General features: G+C 34.2%; 2 protein-coding genes across 2 annotated transcripts; one reads left to right on the top strand and one right to left on the bottom strand.

The window, feature by feature from the left end:
• The first annotated feature begins 762 nt into the window (after nt 1-762).
• Nucleotides 763-12,713, top strand: LOC120083541 (bifunctional D-cysteine desulfhydrase/1-aminocyclopropane-1-carboxylate deaminase, mitochondrial). The gene is given in 12 exon segments (XM_039039335.1): nt 763-1,212; nt 1,328-1,393; nt 4,944-5,138; nt 5,274-5,384; nt 6,120-6,211; nt 6,817-6,909; nt 10,202-10,259; nt 10,347-10,460; nt 10,702-10,799; nt 11,016-11,183; nt 11,185-12,113; nt 12,197-12,713. Coding segments are annotated over 11 exon segments (1,371 nt in total). The 5' UTR covers nt 763-870; the 3' UTR covers nt 11,219-12,113; nt 12,197-12,713.
• Nucleotides 12,714-23,925: 11,212 nt separating this feature from the next.
• Nucleotides 23,926-25,412, bottom strand: LOC120084209 (uclacyanin 1-like). The gene is made up of 2 exons (XM_039040104.1): nt 24,957-25,412; nt 23,926-24,478 (listed from the first exon to the last, which is right to left on the bottom strand). The coding sequence occupies exons 1-2, from the start codon at nt 25,195-25,197 to the stop codon at nt 24,027-24,029; spliced, it is 693 nt and encodes a 230-aa protein (XP_038896032.1). The 5' UTR covers nt 25,198-25,412; the 3' UTR covers nt 23,926-24,026.
• Nucleotides 25,413-25,584: the final 172 nt, after the last annotated feature.

Consider the following 25,584-nt stretch of genomic DNA (forward strand, 5'->3'; position numbering starts at 1 on the left):
TTGCTTGTTAACGATTCAGCTTTGACCACTTTTTGTTTTTTGCTTACCATCTATTTAAACAAAATTAGGTTTAATAAGGTTTAATAACTACAATTAAATGTAAGAGTTGATGAAATGAAAAGAAAAGAGAATGATTATAACCTTGAAGAGTTGATTTGATAATAGATTGTAACCTTGAAGGAGAATTAACAGAAGATTTAGCAGCAACGGAAGAAGTAGATTGAGCAGTAGTGACAGAGGAAGAAGAAAATTAAGAAGATGAAGATGAAGCAGGGGAAGAAAAAGATGAGCAGCGGGAGGAGAAGTAGCGAAATAAGAAGAATCGACGAGATAGAAGACGATAGATTGTTATCGTGCATTGTTTTACGAAGAAGAAGTTGTTGGAAGAAGATGTGGGAAGAAGAAGAGGTGGGCGTGAGTGATGTCGGGCCGATTGATGCGTAATTCGATTAATCGTAATTAATCGACCAGGTAGTGGGTTATCCACGTGTGGGCTAGAGACATTTTTTGTATTTCACTATCTTGGGTTGGGGACATTTTTTATATTTTACTATTCTGGGCTGAGCTTTTCTTTCATTTATTTAATTCGTTTTGGGCTAGGTTCAAATTTTGCTATTGATATAAATAATTTGGACTTTTTCAAATTTTACAACTATCTATTTATTTTATTTTATTCCAAATCCTTTTATTTTTGAACTTTTCGTACTCGGCGAAAAGAATATGCTTTCAGCGCTGCCCAATGTACGTATTTTGTTTCGGTGTCTACCCATCGAACAACTAATTGGCAATTGAAAATAAAATAAGACGATGCGGATGCGTGGCCGGTAATGGAAACGAAATTGGCAGATATTTTCACTGACGGCTGACGAAATGTTGAGCAGTGGCAAGTTCCAACTGTGTCTACTCACCTCAGCATCATCCTCCAACTCGGCGTCATCGTCATCGTCGGCACTCTTCTCAACTCCTCTGATTCATCCAGGAAGGTTTAACAACCTCAACCAGCGCTTCTCCTTTTCTCCGCCATCAGGTCCGAGTTTAGATTGCATTCGTTGCAGTATTTCACAATCTCAGGCGATGGAGATCAATACTGAAAGCAAGAAAAACGACGAGGTCCGCAACAGCCTCAACTTCCTCTCTGTTAGACCTTACGTCCCTCCGTCCTGGGCCTCACACCTTAATCCCATCCCCACTCACTTCTCTTCTCTTGCCCGTGTAAGTTCCCTATTCCTAATTTCGTTTCCGGCTTGTCTCTTCCTAGGTCTCTTGCAATAATTGCTTCTTTAGGAATGTCGTTGTAGTTAGTTACTGATTACGATTTTGGAATCAGCTTCCTACTCCCATTCACAAGTGGAATCTTCCTAATCTGCCCAATAACACAGAGGTCTGGCTCAAGGTAATTCATTCTCACTCAACTTTTTCTCTTACAGAAACTCGGTTGATTGTTTTCCGGTCAATGTGGTAATGGATGTGTTACATCCATTATATCTCCGTTAGAGTAGTTGTTGCAGTTTACAGTTTATTATTTCTCTATGGATACGTTTTGTACTCTACTCTTTATTCAACAAGATGAACTCTCTCTTTTATTTGAGAGACTCTTACATTATGCATAGCACAGCCAAATTTTGCCCCGTTGTATATCTCCTCAGAACTAATTTTGCTAGTTAATTTCACTGCCGATTTCTAGAACTCTGCTTGCCGTGTCCGAAAATTGAGGGGCAGAGTTCTATGATCAAATTTACTAAGTTTTTCGTTTGAAGAGAATTTTGTATGTGGAACTTTTAGGTGTATGAGCAACATTTAAGAAAAATGCAGGGCCACAAAATAAATAATATATCTACTGATGGAGGGAGTACATAACTTTTCCCCCCTCCAAGATGCCTTCACTTTAATTGTATTTTCACTTTTCTTCTATCTACAGTTAAAGTACCTGTTTTTGCGTGACTGACCTTTTGATCAAGGGCTTCAGAATAATTCTTCTATTCCCTTCCTATCAATAAAATATTTCGATTCCAAATCGGTTGTCCCCATCAAATCATGCAACCATAAGAACTTCAGGCAAACTCCAATTGGGGATTGGTTCTTTTACTTGGTTTTCACATTTTAGAATTAGAGTTACCTTACCATTACTCGAACATATGATGATCTGTGTGAACTTTCCCATCTTGTTCTAGAATGGTGTTAGGTTATATACAATTTCTCTAAATCTGTAGTTCATATTTGTGGTTCATGTATTGTCACAAGTATAATTTGATCCATATTTCAGCGATTCTGTTTATAGTTTGTTTCTTAATGTACCTATTTTAGACATTCTTTGTAAGCCCTCAACTTCTTTTCCCTCCACATAGGTTTAAAGATCATTGAATAATCATTGGAGTTAAGAATACTTAGTTGGAACACATGCTGGAAATTTGGAGGGTAAAATTTTGGCTAAGTATCTGAACTATACTTTGGAGGAAGCATTAGTACTTAGGAAAATTTCTAAGTGTTGGAAGCATGTGGTTGATTTAGGAGTGGAGTATGTGTTGGTCTAGAAGTGAAGAGGAGAAGAAAAGTTTGGTCGAGTATTGAGAGGAAAAGGTTGGGATTCAAGAGTTGGAAGCATAGTAGGTAGAGGTCAGAATTTTGGCTAAGTGTTCAAACTATGCTTTGAACCTAGAGTTAGCCTGGAAATGAAGAATAACAAATTGGCTAAGTGTTGGAAGACAAGGTGAATGCCTAGTCCAAAGAAGAAGAAGGAATTTGGACTAAGTACTAAGTATGGGATGAGTCACTCTAGAGTTGGAAGCATAATTGGAATTGTAGGAGCCTTGGACGCATGCTTGGACAAGAACAGGCTCACTTGGACGCATGCTTGGACAAGAAGAACCATCATGGGATGTCTAGGGCTAAGTGAACGCATGAGGGAAGAAATAAATGTTGGACAACCATGCATTGAACTATGCACCAACTAAGTGAGAAAGCTAGAGTTGGACGCATAGCAAGGAGATAGTGAATGCATAAGAGGTTCAGGCTGGGAATTTGGCTAAGTGTTGGACAACATATAACATAATAAGTAGGTGGAACCCTAAAGTTTGAGGGTTGGACGCTTAAGAAGTGTAGTGGACACATAGAAGGCTATGTGAATGCCATTTTAAGCATATTAAGGGCAAGATTAGAACTTGAGATAAGCATTTAGGAGGAATTTGCACCAAAAAACCTAGGAGAGACAAGGTAAACGCATACCATGAGGGGACAACATGCTTTAAGGTGTTAGGTGTTTGGGAAGTCACTTAGAAAGGTATACCCTCAAAAGAATGGTCTTGGATACACAAATCTAGGGAGGTATGCGTTGAGCTTCATCTTGGACGCATAGTAGGAAAGTTTTTGGACATTTTGGGGAAACTAGGCGTTGGAGAAGAGTTCATCAAGGTGTAGGGTCAAGGGTAGCAAGATGAGCTATATGGCATAATCGGGTGACGTCTTGGCTAAGCCAAAGAGGAGGTGGATGCCTAGGAGACAAAGTTGAGCATGCAAAATGTGGAAATGCCACCTCAAGGAAGAACTATGCATTGGACACTGTTAGGAGAAGACACATCAAGTCTGCATGCTAGTAGATGGTGGATTTTGTGCAAGTAGGAGGTGTCATGCGTTGGAGATATGAGAGGATGACGAGGACAGGTTACTAAGGCCTATAAATACCCCTAGAGGATCTCATTTCACCTCACAACTCAAAGTTCTCTCGAGAGGACTAAAAAAGGGGAGAGTTGGAGGGAATTAGGGTTCGGGGGGAAGGCCATGCGTTGGGAGTGGCCACCATGCATCCAAATATGATCCCCATGCGTTGGGGAGGACCAACTAGGCGTCCATAAAGCAATCCAGACGTCCAATTGACCTGGAAGATCAACCCTGCGTCCACTGTTGTCTGGTGGTATCCAGATGCTTAGTTCCATGTTTGTTGAGGTTGGTAGGTTAAGTTGGAGGTTGGTAGTGTAAGTTTAGGGACACGAAGGTATTCTAACCCTAAACATGAGGTTCTAAGCTAAAATTGGGCTATACGTCTTTTTGAATTTATATGTTTAATGATTATATATATATATATATTATATATATATATTAATTACAAATATGATTTGAAAATCCATGGCATGATCAGGAAATATGTTTCCTTGTGATCTGATACTTTGACTATTTTCTGGAATTGTGTGGATGCATGTGTTTGATTGGAAATTAGAACTGTACCCAGGGAAATTTGTTAGCATATCTCGTGGACATCTGGCTGGGATTGTCAATATAATCTGGCTGGGATTGTCAGTATACCCAAGTATGTCTAGCGGGATATTGTCGACATGTGCACATTCGGCGGGTTGTATTAGGTACTGGGACTATTTCCTTGAATTTATGGTTGATTGGGTTATTCATACTTTAATGTGATATTGTGATTTCCAAAATGAATTTCGAAAACAAAACCTATTTTCATACAAAACATACCACTCACTGAGCTTTCCCAGCTCATGTTTTCCGAATGTTTTGTTCCCCCAGGTAGCGCAAGAGTGGAGTTTCAGGGTGTTGCTAAGGTCAAGGTCTGCCACACTATAGTCACGCTTCTGGATTAAAGTGTGCTCTTTATTAGTTTTGTAACCTAGGAGTTGAGTTATCTAAGTTGAGTCTTGGAGTTGTGTAAACATTATATTAGTTTGTAATAAAATAAGTTAACTAGAGAGCTATTGTTATTTTATACTTGGCTATAGAGTTGTTTGTAAAACAGATCCAAGATAGGTAGTAGATATCACAAAAGGGTGGTATCCGCTGTCTTCACGCCTCTTTCTGGGTGAATGAGGAAAAGCTCGGGAGGGGATGTGACATTCGTTTTTTTTTTTTTTTAATTTTTTTCTTTCCTTTTCTTTTTAATTACTCTTATTTACTTGTTTACGCTAACGGAAATATTCCTGACAAAATGAATACAGCGTGATGATCTTTCAGGAATGCAATTGAGTGGCAATAAAGTCAGAAAATTAGAATTCTTGATAGCAGATGCTTTGCAGCAGGGTGCTGACTGTATTATAACGATAGGAGGCATCCAAAGCAATCACTGTCGTGCTACTGCTGTGGCTGCAAAGTATTTCAATCTTGACACTTTTCTAATTCTACGCACGTCAAAGGTTTATCGTTATCTTCCCTCTGTTTTCAACTACTTTTAGTCATAAATACACTTGTTTTGCATTTTTTAAAATGAACTCTCTCATAATTTTCTTAATTGTTATGATTTGATGTCCTATCTTACGTCTGTGATGTAGGTCCTTGTGAATCAAGACCCTGGATTGACTGGAAATCTCCTTGTTGAGCGGTTAGTTGGAGCTCATGTCGAACTTATCTCAAAAGAAGAGTACGCAATAATTGGAAGCGTGGTTTGTTGATTTCTTCTCTGTTACCATCTCCTTCTTTGGTCTTTTAGAAGCAGTTTATTCTACTATTGATCAGTTGATAGTTTCTCTACTTCTACATATGACTGATAGATGTAAGAATCATGGAGCTAACTAGTTTCTCTTTTCTCCTGATAAAAGTAACACCTTGAGAGCTACATTGCAGGAAAATTTGACTAATGCTAACTTTACTGTTATTCTTGTGAGTCATTGCTTCTTGAGCCTTACAAAACTCACAAGAATAAATTTTGTCTTTTCTTTTCTCCTGACAATGTCTTCATATGCTTTTGACGCCTATAAATTTTGTGTATATTAAATATCCTTGGATCTTGTAGTTACAGCGACTAGTTTTTTGATATTAAGTCATCCTTCTTTCATGTCAAATTGGCTAGATTATCAGAATTTACGTGGTTGTTCCATGACAAAATGTTCTGCTAATTTCTTTTAAATACCAAAAAGTGGATTCATGAGAGTTTCTTTTTCCTCACGTCTTTCCTGACTTGATCAATATTTATATTTTAATTATATATAGATATATGTATGTTGTTTTGTATTTTATTTTGGTAAGAAGTGTATTGTTTTAACTGATAATTACTCTTTACTCACTCATTTACTTAGGATATGATGTTCTTCTCTGTTTTATACATTTCTAATGCTTCGTTATTATTGTGTGTATTCCAACATCTGTTGATGTTTTTTCGTTCTTTGGTTCAATTTCAGGCACTAACAGATTTTCTAAAATCAAAATTAGTAGCTGAAGGAAGAAAGCCATATGTTATTCCTGTTGGAGGATCAAATTCTCTTGGAACTTGGTAAGATTTTGGCTGTGCTTGTTTCCTCCAGTCCATTATATTAGGTGTGGTTGGATTTGATGATGATTGCATGCTGGCTCTTCTCTGCAAAAAGAAAAACAAGCATGCTCGAGGAGCGTGAATAATCTTCTAGATTTCGTTTTAGATAACGAACATCTATTTTTTCTGCTTCTTTAAAGACTATTGTTCTTGGTTTTCTTTCTTCTTTCTTCCTTTCAAACTTCTACTTCACATTGGGATCATTTTCTAGCACCATATTTGATTTTTCCTTGAGATTTTTGCATTTCTAATAATTTTTTTGCTTCATCGTGTTCTTGTTGTGGGGTTTTCTTTAAATTTCTGATTTATAAGAGGATTCTTTATCGTCCTGTATTTTTGTAATTATGTTCTTATTAAAATATATCTTTGTTTTATGTGAAAAAAATATTTTTGCATCAGGTACGACAAAAATCATCCAAACCACTTCATTTCTTCTCTCTTCTTGAACTATTTTGCCTTCTTAGTATTTCCCCCTTGCATTATTATCATCTGTATGTCCTTTCCATCTCTCTCTCTCTCTATTATTATAATGTTAATAAGTAACAAATGTGTTTGGTTATGTTCAGGGGTTACATTGAAGCAATTAGGGAGATTGAACAGCAACTGGATAGTGGAAATGACAAGATCAAGTTTGATGATATTGTAGTAGCTTGTGGCAGGTTCTTTTTCGCTTATCTGGTCGATGGGATCACTTGGTCCCTTCTCCTTGTTTAGTTTCTTTTTATTAACTTGGTTGTGGTACTTGCAGTGAAACTCGTGGAAAAATTTTTGTTTCATTGATTTAAATATTACAACATTTCATAATAGAGTAAGACCGATACGATACAATTCAACATGCTTTTTAGGGAGTCAGAAAAAATTGAACAAGAATGTCTAAACTAATGTTGGATATTTCCTTGTTGGCTATAGGAAGGCTGAGGCAAGTAATAATGTTGGATATTTACCATTTTTCTTGGGAATGGGCATCATTCAATGGACACCAGGGAATACCTGATCTATCCTTTCTATGTTGTTGCATTTCTGGATCACTTTACCTAGGTTTCATTTATGACTAAATTGACAAGTATATAAAGCGTATAATGGAATTTTGGACATAAAATTCTAGCATAATTAGATTTAGACCGTGTATTCCTAATTTGCAGCAGAAGTTCAAATGCCTCTCTCTGAAAGGTATCCCTATGACATACGAGACAATAGTATAATTTGTAGGGATAGTGTGTGTGGGGACAGGTTGGTCTACGAGATCAATAAAAGAGTGCATGCAATACTTTTTCCCTAAGTGAAATATGGCTTCTCTTAGGAGAATACAAGGATCTATTCTTGCTTGGCCTCAAAATTTATTCAAGGTTCGTGGCATTGAACCAAAAAAATATGGATAAACTTGGGAAATCCAATGTCCAGGGATGTATTTTGGCAGAGTAAGTGATGTAATAGGATAGGGATATTTTTATGATGTAATAAGATAGAGATATTTTGGTAAAATCAAGTTAATCTTGGTTAATCCTTGATTAATTATATTTTAGCCTCAAAATTTATTCTCGGTTCGTGGCATTGAACCAAAAAAATATGGATAAGCTTGGGAAATCCAATGTCCAGGGATGTATTTTGGCAGAGTAAGGGATGTAATAGGATAGGGATATTTTTATGATGTAATAAGATAGGGATATTTTGGTAAAATCAAGTTAATCTTGGTTAATCCTTGATTAATTACATTTTAGTTACCAAATTAGTTTGTAGCCATTTTTAGTTATTCTTTTAGGATTCTTATAATTCCCTATAAATAGAGAGTTCCCCTTATATTAGAGATATATTCTCATTAATAAAAGACTCTTGATTTGATTCTTGGAGATTTCTCTCTTCTTAGTACTAGGCTACATCAATTTGGTATCAGAGCATCCATCTGGGCCAACGTTGACTGCCATTAGTGGAAGATTGGAAAACTCTTGACGATGTCGATCACAAAAGGGAGCTTCGTGAGTTGTGCTCGTTACCAAACGACACACGTCTAATAGGGGAAACCCTTGAAATTCAAGAAAATCGAGAAGTTTGAAGAATCATCAAAGAATGGAATTCTATAGAAGAACTACTACCTACAATGTGAGGCAGAAATTATTATTCGTGCTATGAAGAATGACGAAGAAAGATCAAAACATGTTCGAGAAATTCAAGAATTGGTCTTACAACAATTATGACAAAGAAGCTTATTCAAGAACACCCAATTTGTATATTAATTCTGAAGTATTGGAAGAAATGAAGGAGGGAGTCAAGAAAATCCAACGTTTGTTGGAAAAAATGACTCAAAATGTGGAGCAGCATTCAGAACATTGGCAAGAGCTTAAGAAAGAAATAATGCAAGAAAATCAAGAATCCAACCAAATGGGTTGTGAAACCGTGTAAGAAACGAACATAAGAGAAAATCATTGCGAAGAAGAAAGTGATGAACAAAAATTGGGGAACCCACACAAAGTTTCAAAAATGGAAGAAAATATGACCGGAACTCTAAGCGTTGAAGTGAAAATGGTCAACAACATAAACAAAGGAGCAACCAAATTGCCAACGTTGGACGAAAAAGGTGAAATCGGTAATGTTACAATCGATTGTGAAGAAACGTGGAAGATGAAATGTCTCGAATTGGAAAATTTTGGGTTTTTCATCAGTGAAGTAGACTTGGTTGAACTAAAAAACGACAAAGTGGAATTGGAAAATTTGATTGCGTATATCAAATTGAAAAATTTTGGGTACCCAAATAGAATCGCCGGCAACATAGAGATCGATTCAAACATCCTGACGAAGCAAGAAGAAGAAGGAGATTGTATGACCAAATAGACAGTTCCGATCAAGAGGGAAGGAGAGAAGGAGGCCTTGTGATTGACAGAGAAAATCGTCGGAATCTCATTTGCAAACCAGTTACAGCTTGAGACAACATGCATTGCAGTCACATACGAGAAAGGAGTACGAATCAGCCCTGCGAGGTGAGGGTTTTTGCAAAAATTTCACCCAAATTCCTTGGTTTTGCAATTTTGATCCGACCTGAATTACACCACATGAGACCCGATTCCTAAACCGATTTCACACTTCTCCCACACATTTTCTTCCTTTTGACCCGACCCGACCCAGAAGATCCAATACCCTCTTGAAATTTTCGGCCTTTCAACTAATGACCCAACATTCTAGCCCAAAAACAACCCCCTACCCAATTCCAATTTGGATCCCATTCCCTTTTATTGAAATCTCCTAACCAATCCATCTATTTCAAAGAAGTGACCCGAGGAAATTGGGCTACACTAGTTTATCAATTCAGCTTTGTGTTTTTAAAGGAAGAGGATACTAATTTCCGGGTTCTTTTACGCCATTTTTCAACATCTTTGGAAGTGTCTCTAATTTGGGAGCTTTGGCATGTTCATGACCTTAAAAGGCAATTTTCGGTGGGAGTATTTTGCAATCATCGAAAGAAGTATTCTTGCAACACGTTGGCTCAATCACTAGTTTCATTCCGAAATTTTTTAAAACTCGAGGACAAGTTTCTTTTGAGAGGGACAGAATATGATGTAATAGGATAGGGATATTTTGGTAAAATTAAGTTAATCTTGGTTAATTCTTGATTAATTACATTTTAGTTACCAAATTAATTTGTAACCATTTTTAGTTATCCTTTTAGGATTCTTATAATTCCTAGTAAATAGAGAGTCCCCTTGTATTGGAGATATATTCTCATTAATAAAAGACTCTTGATTTGATTCTTGGAGATTTCTCTCCTCTTAGTACTATGCTACATCAGTAAGAGAGGGTTGGTGGGATGAATAGAAGACTAGGTTGGTGATGGGATGGGATGGAGAAGTAGTGCCTTAAAACTGGCTGAATAATTCACAAGTTTTCAGTGACAGGTGATAAGAATCTTTTTTTGTTCTTTTTTACTTTAATCTTTGATGTTTTACTTTTGTTTATTTTCAGTGGGGGCACAGTCGCCGGTTTATCATTGGGATCATGGTTGAGTTCATTGAAGGCAAAAGTATGATATCTTTTTCCTTTCTTAAATCGTCGTATTGTTGCTCTTTAAATTTTAGTTCCTCACATTTTAAGTTTGTGGAATCTGCAGCTTCGTGCGTTCTCCGTTTGTGATGATCCTGATTACTTCTACAACTTTGTTCAAGGTTTACTTGATGGGCTTCATGCCGGCATTGACTCACGCGACATAGTTGAAATCCAAAATGTAAGTAGGACTTTTAGTTGATCTATGAAGGTTATTGGTTTGCTTACCTTTGGCAGCACCATTTGTGTAGTTATGTTGAGGTGAAACCTCTCTGTAGCATCATTTGTTCATTGGAGCTAATCTCCGATGTACACATACGATACCATCTTTCTTCTTCCCTTCACTTTGTGATGGTTTAGATCTTTCATCTCCACAAAAGAAACTTGAGATGAACTTTCCTTTGTTCTCGTTCTCTCTTTAGGCAAAGGGTCTTGGCTATGCAATTAACACGCCTGATGAGCTTAATTTTGTAAAAGAAGTTGCTGAATCCACGGGCGTTGTTCTTGATCCAGTATACAGGTATGTTATTATTATTAAACTAGTCAAGTTCATAGTTTGTGCTCACAACGAAGGCAGACCATCTCGTATTTTTCTAAAATGTAGTTCATCTTGTAAACAGATGATATGTTCACATGGTTTGTGCATCTGTATGCATCGTACATACGGCACATACATACATAGAGTAAAATGTAATGGTTTTGGTCTTTTTTCCTTTCTATATGACGTTATTTTCAGCGGGAAAGCAGCTTATGGGATGATGAAAGACATGGCTGAGAATCCAAACAAGTGGGAAGGGAGGAAGATTCTGTTCATTCACACAGGAGGACTATTGGGACTGTATGACAAAGCTGATCAGATAAGCTCAACGTTGGGTAAATGGCATCGTTTGGACGTTAATGAGTCTGCCTCGAATTGATGGAGTTGGGAAAATGTTCTAGAACAACTCGGGTCCAAAAGAGAAGCCACTATTCGTAAACGGGAGTTCCAAAATTTCTTATCAGATATTTATTTTGTTAGGGACTCGAATATATTGTTATGTATTATTGAAAATCCAATAATGTATACCTTGTCTTTATTTTGTATTTGGTAGACATATCATGAATGTCAATGTATGCGCTCGGTGAATAAGACACCCATTGTTATTGTGAAGGTTGATAGCTGAAAAAATTTAAGGAAAAAAACCTTGAAGCAAGGAAATGTGTAGTTCGTAGTTTCTTTTGTATTTGTATTTTTCTAAAGACAAGATAATTTTCAGGGTCTTCCACTATTCTTTAATTTTTGTCCTTAGCGATTCATCGTCTTGGTCTATCCAAGGCCTCAACGAACGATTAGTAACTTCACAGCAATACTAAAATTGAACTTGAATGGCTGTGATCGTGATGCACAGATTTGAAATGGAGCTTCTGGAGGCTTTGCGGAATCAGAGGCTAAGGAATGAAGGTAAGTAAAGAATATTTATAATTCTAAAGCTTAAAGAAGGCATATTAGCACTATCACCGTTACATTCCCTCCAAATCAGGATTATGATTATTGGCAGAGAGAGCAAGAAACAGTTCACGCTGAGGATTGCCCTACACATGAAGAAACCACATAACTTCTGCTGTGACACTTGCAAAAGAATATTTCTTCTCGCGAAGAAAACCATCTCTGCAAATTTCCTCTAATATAAGAAAGAGAGGAACGCAACATGAATCTGCATTCAATCAGATTAGCTACAAAGTAACCCAACAATGGAGAAAGGCGAACCATCGAATGTGTCGTACGAGGAATTCGAGCCCTTCTGCAAATGGAAAAAACTCGAAGACTCTGACGTTCTTGAGGTTCATCTCCCAGGTTTAATTCATCAACTTATGCTTTCCTCTGCATTCTCATTATACTCCCAGTGATTTGAAATTCAAATCTGCATTTGTAAACAGAATTCAAGAAAGAAGAATTGAGGGTTCGGATAAAAAACAACTCTATCCTTACAATTTCCGGCGAGCACCTGACAGCCAAAGATGGGAAGAAGACGCTGCAATTCAACAGAGAAATCAAACTCCCAAAGGATATATACCCAGACCAAATTCGTGCTAAATTCGGTAGCTCTGTTCTTTCGATCACGATGCCTAAGAAAGCCAGCTCGCCGGAAATCGCCAAACCAAACCCGGACGCTGCCTCTGACGATAAACTAACATCATCTAATGATAATGGTAAGCCAAAGAACTTCATATCCAGGTTAAAAAGTCCATTATCGAGGTTGAAGATTAGCAAGGAAACCGCGACGGCTATGGCGGCGGCAGTGGTGATTCTAGCCTTTGGAGTTTACTACCTGATTAAAAACTAAGAATGCGTCGAAACATATACATATATTTCTTTGTGTGAAATGAACTACATACATAGAATCAAATCTTTACAAATTTCAAAATTGGATTCATGAATAAATAATTCATTTGCTAAGATGCCGATCGATCCACCTTGATTTCTGCAATTTCTTTGAGCCTTCGAGTACCTATCAATCCCCATAGCTAAGAAGCTGAGAGTTCAGCGGTGGGGGATTCCCAGATTATCCCCTTTGATCGATTGTGTTTGTGTTTATAGGCAGAGGACAAAGAATTAATACTTGCATTATATCTAGTGTAAAGATTGATGGAAGCAATTTGATATGACATCTTAACCGTGCGTCGGTATCTCCAATTTTAATTTGTATCCAATTCTAGACACGTTACTCCGCATCAATGTATGTTCTTAATTAAGTAGTCCCACAATCTGTCTTTTCTGCCAATGATAAATCACAATCAAGAATATCAAATATTCAGAACAAGGATATGAAAGAGATTATACATTTCCCCCATCCCAAGGAATATCTCATTTTCTTACATCACCTGAATGAAATAAATGGTTTGAAAAGGACATTGGAATGGTAATGCCTAACATGAACTTCTTATAGGCTCAGGTTTAAGTTTGAGATATCAATTTTCTACCAGGAGTATTCTTATCCTATCCAAAAATATCTCTCAAGTATTACATTCATCATAGCAAATCTTCTTTGGTGAAGTTAATCAGATGTCAACTTCCTTTAACTATTGAATGAAAGAATTGGAGAATAATCCAACTCAACATAGCTCATCTGATTACACTAACATATCAAAAGATCACTTACATATTGTTAAACTAAAAATAATAATTGGAGAACCACACCGACTTGGTCATATAAGTAAAACTTACTTGTATACACTAAATTTCAAAATTTCAAGATAATTATTGTACTTCAATCAATGTCTTTTGTATGTGTTAACTATTTGTTTTATTCTGGAAAAGGAATAAACATCAATTAGTTCATGAAAATATCATTATATCCCTTATATTCGTCTATTACTTTCATCAATGAATGACAATTTATAATTTAATTATAACAAAATTGAAAGGACATGTATAATTGAAAAACATATGGATGGAAATAATTGAAAATAATCTTAGATTAACGCAAAAAATCAAATTATATACTGTAAAAATATTGATTTCACGTTTATATAATTTTTGTGATGCATAAAATAAGAAAAAAAAAATAGATGGATGGATATAATTGAAAATAACCTTAGATTGACAAAAGAATGATAACATATAGTGTAAAATATATCGATTTTACATATATATTTGTTGTTGTGATGTGTATTAGGTGACCCAAATCATTTGTTTTTGACCTCTAGAGAGAAAATGGTGGCATAATTTTGTGATATATGCACAGACACCTAACCAAGCAGAGCCATGTGCACATGCAATAAGTTTGTTATATATATATATATATTGACAATAATAATTTAAACTAAATATATCATTTTCTCTTTTCTTCTCATGTTTTAATTTTTTTTTTTTTTTTATTAATTTATTCATGCTCTTTCATCAATAGCAATTATGTATTCTCAGAGCTAATTATAAACTATATCCATTCAATCTTTTGCCATAAACTGTAGGCCGTGAAAATCAATACTGAATTCCTTCTCTTTAATTTGTGGCATTATATTCTTTTATCAAAGAAAAACATAACTAAACTATTGAAATTAAATAAAAAAAAAAAAAAAAAAAAAAAAAAAAAACAAGAAGTTCATGCTTTACAATTTTCCATTCCTCACCACCAATTCATTTAAATTCATCTAATTTATATCTAAAAAATAAATAACATACTAGTTAAATAAGTCAACTCAAACATAGTTCAACTCTAGATTATAAAACCTAGACAACGAACTAGTATTAGATATAGTAATTTAAACAACGAAATAAAATATGGTATTATTTTAAAAGGGTAATCTATTATATAATGAAGCGGAAAGAGTTCAAGAGTGGGGTAAGATTAAAAAAGAAATAGAATAAAGAAAAGAAAAGAAAAGAGTGGGAGAAAGTATTGTGATTGTGAAAAGATAGAAATCTCAAAATCAAAAGGAACTTAACTTAGCACCAAAGCCAAAGCCTTTGCCGCTGCCGCCCAGCCATTATCAATTCCCACCTGGGCCCTCCTCTCATACTCAACTACGTCTCGTCTCGTCGGTAGCATTTATATTTATGCATTTCACTAAAGTATCCAATCATAATTCGACATGTATTAAATTTTTTTATTTATTTTTAAAAATATTTTAATAATTTCTTTTATGTGAGTGAGATGCATCTAAGTATTACCCTCTATATATTTATTATTCAATTAAAATTCATATTTCTCTTTGTAGGCATGAACAAACTCATTCTACTTTTTGGGTCACTAAATTTTATTCAATTAAATGAAGTAAGCAAGCACTGTGTGTGTGTTTTTGCAAAATTTTCTTCCTCAAAGCAATATCTCATGGGGTTGTAACCATATGATGATGATGATGATAATAATGCAGAGGTGGTAGTAGTTTGGTTATTGTTGAGTGTGACATATGAAAGAAAGCCTGGGATTGAGGAAGAATATAATTGATTGACAATTACACACAAAAGTGGAGGTTTCTAAGCCCATTGCTTAAACCTTTGCTTGGTATTATTTTTGCAAAAATGGAAGAGTTTGGAATTGGATGAGGAGCTACAACTCAATAGAATATTAACTATTTGGCATCAAAGAGAGAGACTCCAATATATAATAACTTTATTTCTATTTGTATTTTGGTTTGGGAAAAAGACAAGCAATTTTTGTCAAGGCGCCGTCGGGTGGAACCCTCCACTTTTTATCACTTATTTTTGCTTAATTAAAATTCATTATTCACCTACGCCTCATATTCTTCTTCCATTATATCATTTCTTACCATCATGGATTTCACTCTCTTCCCTTTCCTACTCAAAACTCATTCACCATCACGTGACCATCCTCGTTCCTATTGAAATCGACAATCTAAGATAAACAAAACAAAACAAAAAAATTGTAAACGATAGAGAATCAACACAAAAATTCACTATCATGTGTTAAAGAGAGAAAATATCACATGTCTAAGTTGCACTTCTCTAAACTCTAGAACAAAAAACATAAATAATGTAAATAACATAATTACAAATACAACTTAAGTTTCAATGGCATTGCTCTCAAACCGCAACAAGACGCATCACCCCGCACCCCAACTCACAAACTGGATGATGAGAGCCCATGTTTCATCCGAAGCACTAGATTATAGATTCAATGCATTCCAATACTAAATATTTCATGTATTTAAAAATTTTCATATTTATGATCATAATATGTACATATATTGTCCTTTTTAATTTAGATTTATGTGTGTATCCCATTAAATAACATAGAGATGTATGCTTTAACATGAACATAGCTCAATTATGTAAATTGAGTTCCTACTCTATAGTGTTCAAAAGAAAGTACATCAATGTTATTTTTTATGCTCTTTTTTTTCTTTTTATTTAATTAGATGTGTTTAATTAACTAGAGTTAACCTAGCTACGAAATATTCTTAAAGGTAATTAACAAGAATGTTAGATATTATAATTAAATTTATCTTCAACCATCCGTTTAAATATTTTGATTAATCGATGATTTAAGATATTATCAAAGCAGGTGGTCCAGAAAGATGACGGAAAGTGGGTAAATCAAAACCTACACTCTCTCCAAAATTTTCACCCATGAACTCAACTATCATAAAGTAATTTTGTAAAATAACATATAGTATTGTGCATTCTTGCATAATTCACAATGAATAACTTAGCATATATATAAATTATATATCAATATCAACAATAAACAAATAATTTTCATTGACATATTTAGGTGGGAAAGAAAAGAAAAGAAAGGAAGTATCCTCCTCATATTCCATGGATAATGACAGATTTAATCCAACCAAAAAATCACATAAATCTAATTGGAAGCTCTATTTATATTTGCTGTAGGGTGTTAGGGGCTGCTGATTTATACACAAAATATAACCTAATGATATTTGTTCTCAAATATAATTCATGAGAGGAATCTTTCTTGGTTTTGATGTGTCACCTAATTTTTTTTTTTTTAACTCAAATTATTGATGGAACATTCTGATGCTCCCCTTCTTAAGTTTATTAATATACACTAACTAATGTAGAGTTATATATTTTATTATTACACTTTGTACAACTTTTTCTTTATTATCAATATTTTATTTATTGAAATTGCTTCTTTTTGTTGTTGTTGTTATGATTCCCATTATCCTAGTGTTTAACTTTGTCAACAACATTCAACTGGTTGACAAAAAAAAAAAAAAAAAAAAAAAAAAAAAAAAAAAAAAACATTTAAGTTTTTTTTTGGCTTGCTCCTAAACCAACTATTGATATTAATTTGTCTTGGTTTTGGTTGTGTTATATTGTCCCCTCTCTAATCTAAGAAAAATACTTCATATATATCAAATATGTATTTGATTCTGGATGAATGGAAGAAATATAATATGAATTAGTCAATAAGAGTTTAGCTCAACTGACATCTGTATGCGTTGAGACCAAGAAGTTTGTGGTTCAAATAGATTGACTAAGTTTGTGGTTCAAATAGATTGATTTGGATTCAAATAAATGAAAATTTTATGAGTTGGGTTGGTTAATGAGTTTACTTAATATAACCTAACCAATCCGAACGTATTATTAACTTTAATATATATATATATATATATATATTGTTACTTATAATATAATTATTTATACATATATTGATTTTAGTTTTATTTAATATCATTACTTTTTAAATAATTTATTCTCCAACCACTCTTAAAAATAGTTTCTTAACACTTTGAAAATAAAATTTTCAGAAATTAAGTTATTAATCTTAATTCAATAATTGAAAATAACTAAATCGGATTTTTACATATCTACATTTTACCTTTTTTAGAATAAATTTTTAAATAAATGACCTGTGTAACCTAAACCAACTTAACTTAAATATATATTTTAGGTTGGATTAGATTGAATTCATTTTTTTTTAATAAGAATTATTTGGGTTGAAGAAATTTATAATTGAGACACTTAGATTGGATCTCAAAAATCTTTCAACTCAATCTAACCTGACCCACGAACGACCTAACACCGACCCTAATCAAACTCAACTATTTCAAAACGGATAAATATTTAGAACTTGCTAATTAACTAGTAACTTGGTTGAATAAAATCAAATTAGGACAAATGTCACCGGTAAGTACTTAGCTTCCATTGACAAACTATGCCCTCCATCCATTATTTATCAAAGTCAATATAATATATAAAAATACAAATAAACAAAAAGTGACTTGGTTTGATTATTAGTAAAAATTAATTACGTGTAACAATGTGAAAGGATCAGTAATTAAATTATCCAAAATTTCCATGGACTTCGAACACATATATATTTTATATATGGGCATATAAATACATCAAGTTGTGATGAATGAGACATGATTTAAATAATTCTAAAATAGAAAGAAATGATGAAAGAGGGTGTGGGTTTAAAATTAAACTGGAGAACTCTAGGAAAGTCCAATCATACTACACAAAAAAAGCAAAGCATAACTCAATCAAAATTATAACTAAATTGTCACATTGACCATAATTTATAGGTAATTAATGTGCTCTCAGTTCGAAAGTTTAAATTTCTTTTGGTACAAAATTTTAAAATAAAAATTTCATAACATGGGATTGAAAACAAATTTATATTTCATGTTCGTATAAGTATATAGTAATAAATTAAAAAAAATAGATTTCAATTTAAATAATTATTTAAAATTTATTTGATACTATATATTTATAAATCATAAAAATATTTAGTGACGATAAATTATTATTAATTTATTTATAAATATGATTTATGTTTAAAAAATTAAAAAAAATATTTTGTAATATTATATAGTATATAATATATTACATAATATATATTATATCTTTTAGAAAACAAATTAAGTTTATAACTTGACATATTATATTTTTAAATATTTTTATTTTATTTAATATAATTCTGCATTTAAAAATTGAATATTCAAAATTTGAATATAATGAAAACAAGAAAATGTTATTTTCAAAATTTACTGTGTTTGAATCACAAAATTTAAGTTTACTGTGTCAAACACATATTTACTCAACTAAGTGAATCTAAAAACATAAAAGGAATGTGAATTCTCTACTAATCAGGTGTTATATTTCTCTAATCCATTTATAATGTAAAAAAAAAAAAAAAGAAAGAAAGAAAAAGAAAAGGAAAATAGATTTTGGCAAGAGAAGATAAGAGTGTACATAGGTTGGGTTGGGTGGATTTTTTAAACTAACCTAAAAATTCGGGGTTATCGGATTGTCGAATGACACGAATAAGGTCTCCAACCCAACCTTTAAAATTCGGGTTGGGTTGTCGGATTATTTATTTATTTTTCTTTTTTTCTTTTTATTACATTTTTTTCTTTAACTTAAAATACTTAAATTTATGTAGAATACATACTAATAATTAAAATTTCATATACTCAAATGTTAAATATCAAAATCTAAAATATTTATTACCAATTTTACAAAAATACATATGAGTTATAATATATATACATATATTTTTTTAATAATATTGAAAATTCGAGTTGGGTTGGGTCAATATGAATTTTTAAAAATGTAACCCGAACTCAACCAACCCCAGAAAACATAAAAAATTCAACTTAATCTGATTCAAAATTAAAATTAATCCAACGAAACTTTTACAATTTGAGTTGGATAGTTTGGATTATTCGAATTGTTGGATCATTTCAACACACATAAGAGAAGGGTAAACTAAAGATAAAGGGAACAGTTGCAAATATAGACATTAGACCTAAAGTATTAGGAGATATAACGTAATGTAAAAAAATTACAAATATGAAAAAATTTAAATAGTTTATCAATGATAGGCCATATCATTGGTAGTCTATCAACGATAGAAGTCTATCACTGATAAACTTGATTTCCAATTTTTTTTAAAATGATATTATACACTTAATTATTATTCTTAAAAATGCTACAAATTACGTTACTCAAAATAAAATGTATTGGAAAGTGAAAAATGGAAGGCAAGCTGTGAACGGAAATGCAGCATAAAAGTGGCAGAGCTTCCATGGTTGCTTCCTCGGGTCAGACAGCCAACTATCCTCTCGACACCCACATGTCTCTTTTTCCTATTCTAAAATCAATTTCTCCATTTTTTTATTTTTGCCAATTCTCCCTTTTTCTAAATTCTAAAATTTAAATTCTAAACTTTTAAATATATATTTAAAATAAATTCCGCAACTTTATCAACTTTTGCGTTACTTTTTACAATTTTATATAGTATTAATGTTGATTTCATGACTTAATTAAATAGATTTTTTTTTGGTCCACGTATTGTAATCTTATCGGTAATTTATTTTTTAAGAGGAAATAGTATTTTAAAAAATAGAAAATATCTAAGCGGTTCCCTTCGCAAACGATTTCTAAATTGAAAAGAAATGAATTTTTAAGATGGTTTGAATGTGTTTGAAAAGGAAACCTTATTTGAAGATTAATGTTAATTGTATTGAATGGTTGACTGACCTTGGTTTAGTTCTAGCGAACAAAAATATAAGATAAGCCAGAGTTGGACTTAAATATATATATTATCTTGGAGACTAAGATTTAGAGTCCTTTATTTACCCAACCAATAATTTTTAAAAAGAAAACAAATTGGAGGCCCACAATTACATATTTAAAATTAATATGTCAATGTTATGAGACGGCCAGTTGTGGCAAACGGCGTTAGCGGCTACGACCCATTTTGTTAAATTATTGTTTTCTTTGTATATATATATATATAAATTGTTAAAAAAAAAAAAAAAAACTTTTACATTTCTTTCCTGATTTTGCTAGATTCAAATCTATTCCTTTATTTCATATTTCGATTTTAAAGCTTTAAAACTACATATCTCAAATTTAAAAAGTTTTTTAAGGGAATAATTCAAAAGAACATGTCCATCGATATACTTTTGTAATTTAAATTGTTTAAAAAATGTTGAACTTTTTTAATTTTGTATAATTAACTTCATCAGTATAATATTTTTCAATAACAAAATTTTAAACTCTTGTCAAAGTAATTTTTGAACATTATTCAAATCACACCTCTACATTTTTTTAATTTAAAAAGGCATCCACACAAAATTGAAATTTCAATACTAAATAGACACGATATTACAAATTAAGCTTCCAATTTTAAAATCTCTTGTATTAGAGTACTTTATTTAATATAATATTAAAAAAATCAGGACTAAATTTTGCAGCCAAACATGAGAATGAGCATTAGTTAGAGCGGTAAGATGGTCAAATTGCGCCGAACAATAAAGAAATAAAATAAATTAATTAATAAATTAAAAAGATTTGAAAATAGATGATAGGGAGGGGAAATTAGCCAAAGGATATGGGATTTAGAAGTCCTTGTCAGCAGAAGATGAACAGTATGAGCTGGGACATCCGACGGTGGGTAATGCATCATCAAGTAGCAAAAGTTGGTCGGAAGAGGAGCAGTGGGCTAAATAAAAAGGCCCCGCTGGCATCTAATCTCTCACTATTTGTTTTATATTCTATGATTGTATCTCGTTATTATGGCGAGACCACTTTCATGGAGCTTCTCTTGCATTTACAATAACAATACCTCAATGAAAATTTTATATATATTTTTTTTCTTTTTATTCTATCTGTAAAGCTTTCCAGTACCTCTAAACAGTTGGCTCTGTTTTACCACATCTAAAGTTTGCTTTTGATTTTTCCCTTTAGATCTGTTTCGATCCCACACCCATCTTTCAGATGTCTCTTTCCTTTTAAAATCTTCTTCCCCAGGGCTCCGCTCTTCCAGTTTCCTGCTTCCTCTAATTTTCTTTTTATTTTATCCTCTCCTTAATCTTTTCTTATAATCTCAGATCCTTCAGTTTTCATTTCTGGGTCTTCTTTTAAATGTTAAAAATGGCGGTTTTCAATGCTGTTTTTGCATACTATTTTTCTTATTAAGAAACAGAGACTCCTGTTCTGTTTCCATTTCTTTTTCTTTTGCAATCTGTAATACCCGAATCGATGGACCTCGTGGTTGATCCGTCACCAAAACCTGTGTTTCAAGGTTTGACATTAGAGACGGCAATCTCGGTTACAAAATCGATATTGCTCGCAATTGGGTTCATATCCACTGTAATTTTGTTCAAAGTGGCTATAATCCCAAAATTTGCTAGTCTTCTTATCACAACTCTTCCTCGTCTTTTGGTCTCCTTCAGATTATGGCTCTCTCCTCCCTACGTCTTCATCCTCTTCAACTTCCTTATGATCGCCGCCTTCATCTCCTCTGCCTTCCGCCACCAAAAAGACACATCCGAAACTAATTACACTCCCATTTCTCATGAAAATACTCATGTTTCTGCATCCACTCCCTATAAATTGACCCATGAGGACCGAGCCTTTTCGATCACTGCTCGTTCCGGAGAAATCTGGGATGGGATCTCGGACGAGGATGAACAGGGGAAAGAAGAAGAAGAAGAAGAAGAAGAAGAAGAAGAAGAAGGGAAACGGGTGAAATGGGATTTCCCAACTCTGTTCACTGAAAAATTCAGTGACCCATCATCGGAGAAGTTCTGTGCATATTCCAGCGAGAAGGTGGAGGAGGAAAAAGATGACGGGGGCGGCGGTGGCGATGACTCGATGGAGGCCACGTGGAAGGCGATCATGGAAAGGCAAGGGAAACAGACGCCGCAGCTGAAGAAGAGCCAGACATGGGACTCCCCTCCGCCGGCACGCTTAATTAGAGCCGCCGGTGGCGAGGAGGAGCCGACGGCGTGGGATCGGAATGAGGTAAGGAAGTCGGAGAGGTTCCAACAAACGCTGTCGTTTCGGAGAAAGATATCGATGAGTTCGGAAGAACTGAAGAGCCGGGCAGAGGCGTTCATAGAAATGGTAAACCGGGGCATCCGGTTACAGAGACAAGAATCAGAGCAGCGTTTCTTGCAGGCAATGAAACGTAGCTTTTAGTGGTACAGAAATTTAGTCCTTAATGTTAATAATCAAGTAATATTTGGAGGTGCATTTTGTTTTAGGCTTCTCTTTAATTTTCCATTTCCATGTCCTGCCCTGTTATCACTTATGTGTGTGATGTTATGTCATGTGTATACATTTTCTCTTCTCTTCTATTGTAAAATGGATGTATCCATTTAACTTCAAATGAATACTATTATCTTTTTGTCAGGTGCGTCCTTTCAAATCCATATTAAATTACACCATGTGCTTATAGATTTCCTCTTATTTGCAAAGGTATAACTATAAGCAAGGGTGTCGGAATATAAGTAGGGAAATTGAAGTACTAAATTTTTTATGTTCTAAAGCCTTTTTTCTTTTCTTAAAAGTTGTATGTTCTAAAGTTGTTCCCTATATTTGGTATTTTGGAATCTGGGGGGATCAAATTTTAGTTTTATTGGGTTTGAGTTATGTGTGTTAATTTTAGGATGAGAAAAAGAGGGGGAGAATACCACTAGAGTTTTTATTAGATAGAAAACAGCATTATTAAATGCAACACCAAAAACTATTTTGTAAGTGTAAACAAACTTCCTAATCTTTTAATACAATTCAAACTAGATTTATTTAGTAGAACATGCTAAAATGCTTAATTATGTGACATTCGAATAAAAATTTAAATCATAAAAATTTCTAATAATATGCATGATAATCTAATATAACAATGTTAAAGAGGCGGGGTCGAAGCTGATTAATTAATTGAGTGAGGGTGGAATCTTAGCTTGTTGGATGGATAATCGATCGTTAGGTTTGTAAAGAATTGAGAATGGTAGGCAGCATGATTGCATGCCTTGTTCGGTGCAACTATTGACCACCACAATGAAGGCTTTAAACATTAAAATTTGACTAATTAAATTGCTCCATCTTAATAAGCGTTTTTCTCTTGGAAGGTGAGAGTTGATTTAGACACTTCCAACCAATGCTCAGAGGAATTTCGGAAATCTCATCAATAGAGATACAATCAGCTGACTATGATTTTTAATGAGTTGGGTTTTTTTTTTTTTGAATAAGCAAAAAAAATGCAAAACCAGACCTTCCTTCCTTGCCGCCTTAATAACTCTCGGTTCTAAAATTGAACAAGCAAAACTGAAAAATGCATGTCTAACTCCAAACCAAAGGTCATTTTATCTCATTCACATTTCAGAAAATTTTGAACAAACTTACTCGAGAAACCTGCAACATATCAGTCGATCCAAAAGGGTGGAAAATGGATATCAATATATGATACATCTATCTATCGCCATGTGGCCGTAAATTGCACGAGTGTTTCCGAGGAGTGGAGAAGGAGAAACAAAGGCTATGGAATCAAGCAATGGAAGTAAGCTTCATAATCAACAGCAACACGAAACACCAGTTGATTGGGTCATTTTTCATCATCATCTCGCCCACCCCGGAACAAATGCAAGGAGATGGCGCCAACGGAATGTCAGGCATAGGTGGGCGTTCAATGGGTGGAGAAGGGGGTGAGGAGGGAGGAGGACGAGGAGGGTGGCGTGGCCTAAGTCGCTCCTCTTGGTTAGCGCCGCCGTGGTTTGAATTGTTGGCGTCGCTCAAGCGTTGGAGGACTTGGACTCGGAGCTTAAGTCCCATAAGGCAGTGTTGGGGGCGGCCGCATATGAAGTAACGACTGCCTGGTTGGATCAGGCGGATCACTGTCTCCCCGTCGCTGTGAGTGCTGATTGGGTTCACGGTGCGGCAATTGAAGAAGTCTGTTCGGTTCACTTCCAGCACGTCGTGAACTGGCAAGTATTTGAACACTGAAACACACCAAACAAAATTTAGCTAACTACAACTTGAGAAACGTGATTTTGAAATCAATTTAATGTTTGATTTTCAACATATATAAGAAATGTAGATTGATTAATCAAGAAACAGAATCATGCAGATGCCCTAAAACAGTAAGAAACGATCGAATAAATTTGATTACAATCACTATTAAAGAACGACTGTGTTTGTATTTACACATGTGGCAATAGAAGAGAATTAGAATGAAACAGCGACAGAATCAAACGAATTCAAGTGATCAGTTATAAATTGTAATGCAAGAATGTCAGCGCAAGCAATAGTTGAAACTTGGAAAGCAAATAATTCAAGAACAGGCATGCAAATCAAGATTCTTCAGTTTACAACGGTCATCGAACAGAACTTAGCAAAGATCAAAGTATACGACATAAAAACTTAATTGAAGATGTGTTTTCAAAGGGCAGGGGTAAAACAGAGGAGAAATGAACGAACCGAGATAGTCACCGACTTGGAACATGGTGGCCGCTGACCAAGCTAGGATGTTGGAATTGAGATCCCAACCGGAAGATCCACCAACGGAATGGTTAGTCGCAGTGACGCAGCGAAAGAAAATTGCCGTAAATACCATCACGATGATCATCCTCACTGCCCAGCCCGGTCTCAGTGCCTCCATTTCGGTCAAAATCACTACATACAAAGAAGATCCACAAAGGAAAAGTTGCAAAGGAAGCATTGGAAGAAAAGAAAATATCAAGATCGATAGAAAAAATAAAGAAATCACGAGGAATCTTCACGACCTTGCAAGAATCGAGGAGAGCAACGGGGCGATAAATCTAAACCATACCAGAAATTGCTTATTGTGTTTGTCAAGACGGTGGTTCTTCAAATTGGAAGAAAGCAATTACAAGAAGAAGGTGGGGCGAGAAGAGGTGGAAGACAGAGTGAAAGGGAAGAGAGGCGGAGAGAGTGGTTTCAATTTCATGTATAACATACACCGCTTTCCCGCCTTTTATAAAACCATAACAGTTTTTCACTTTTCTTTTCTTTTTTTTACTACCAGTTATTCACTTTTTATTATCGTTCAATTTTAATTTAAAATCTAAAAACACTTCAAACAGAA

Source organism: Benincasa hispida, chromosome 8 (genome assembly GCF_009727055.1).
Source record: "Benincasa hispida cultivar B227 chromosome 8, ASM972705v1, whole genome shotgun sequence".
Lineage (NCBI taxonomy): Eukaryota > Viridiplantae > Streptophyta > Magnoliopsida > Cucurbitales > Cucurbitaceae > Benincasa > Benincasa hispida.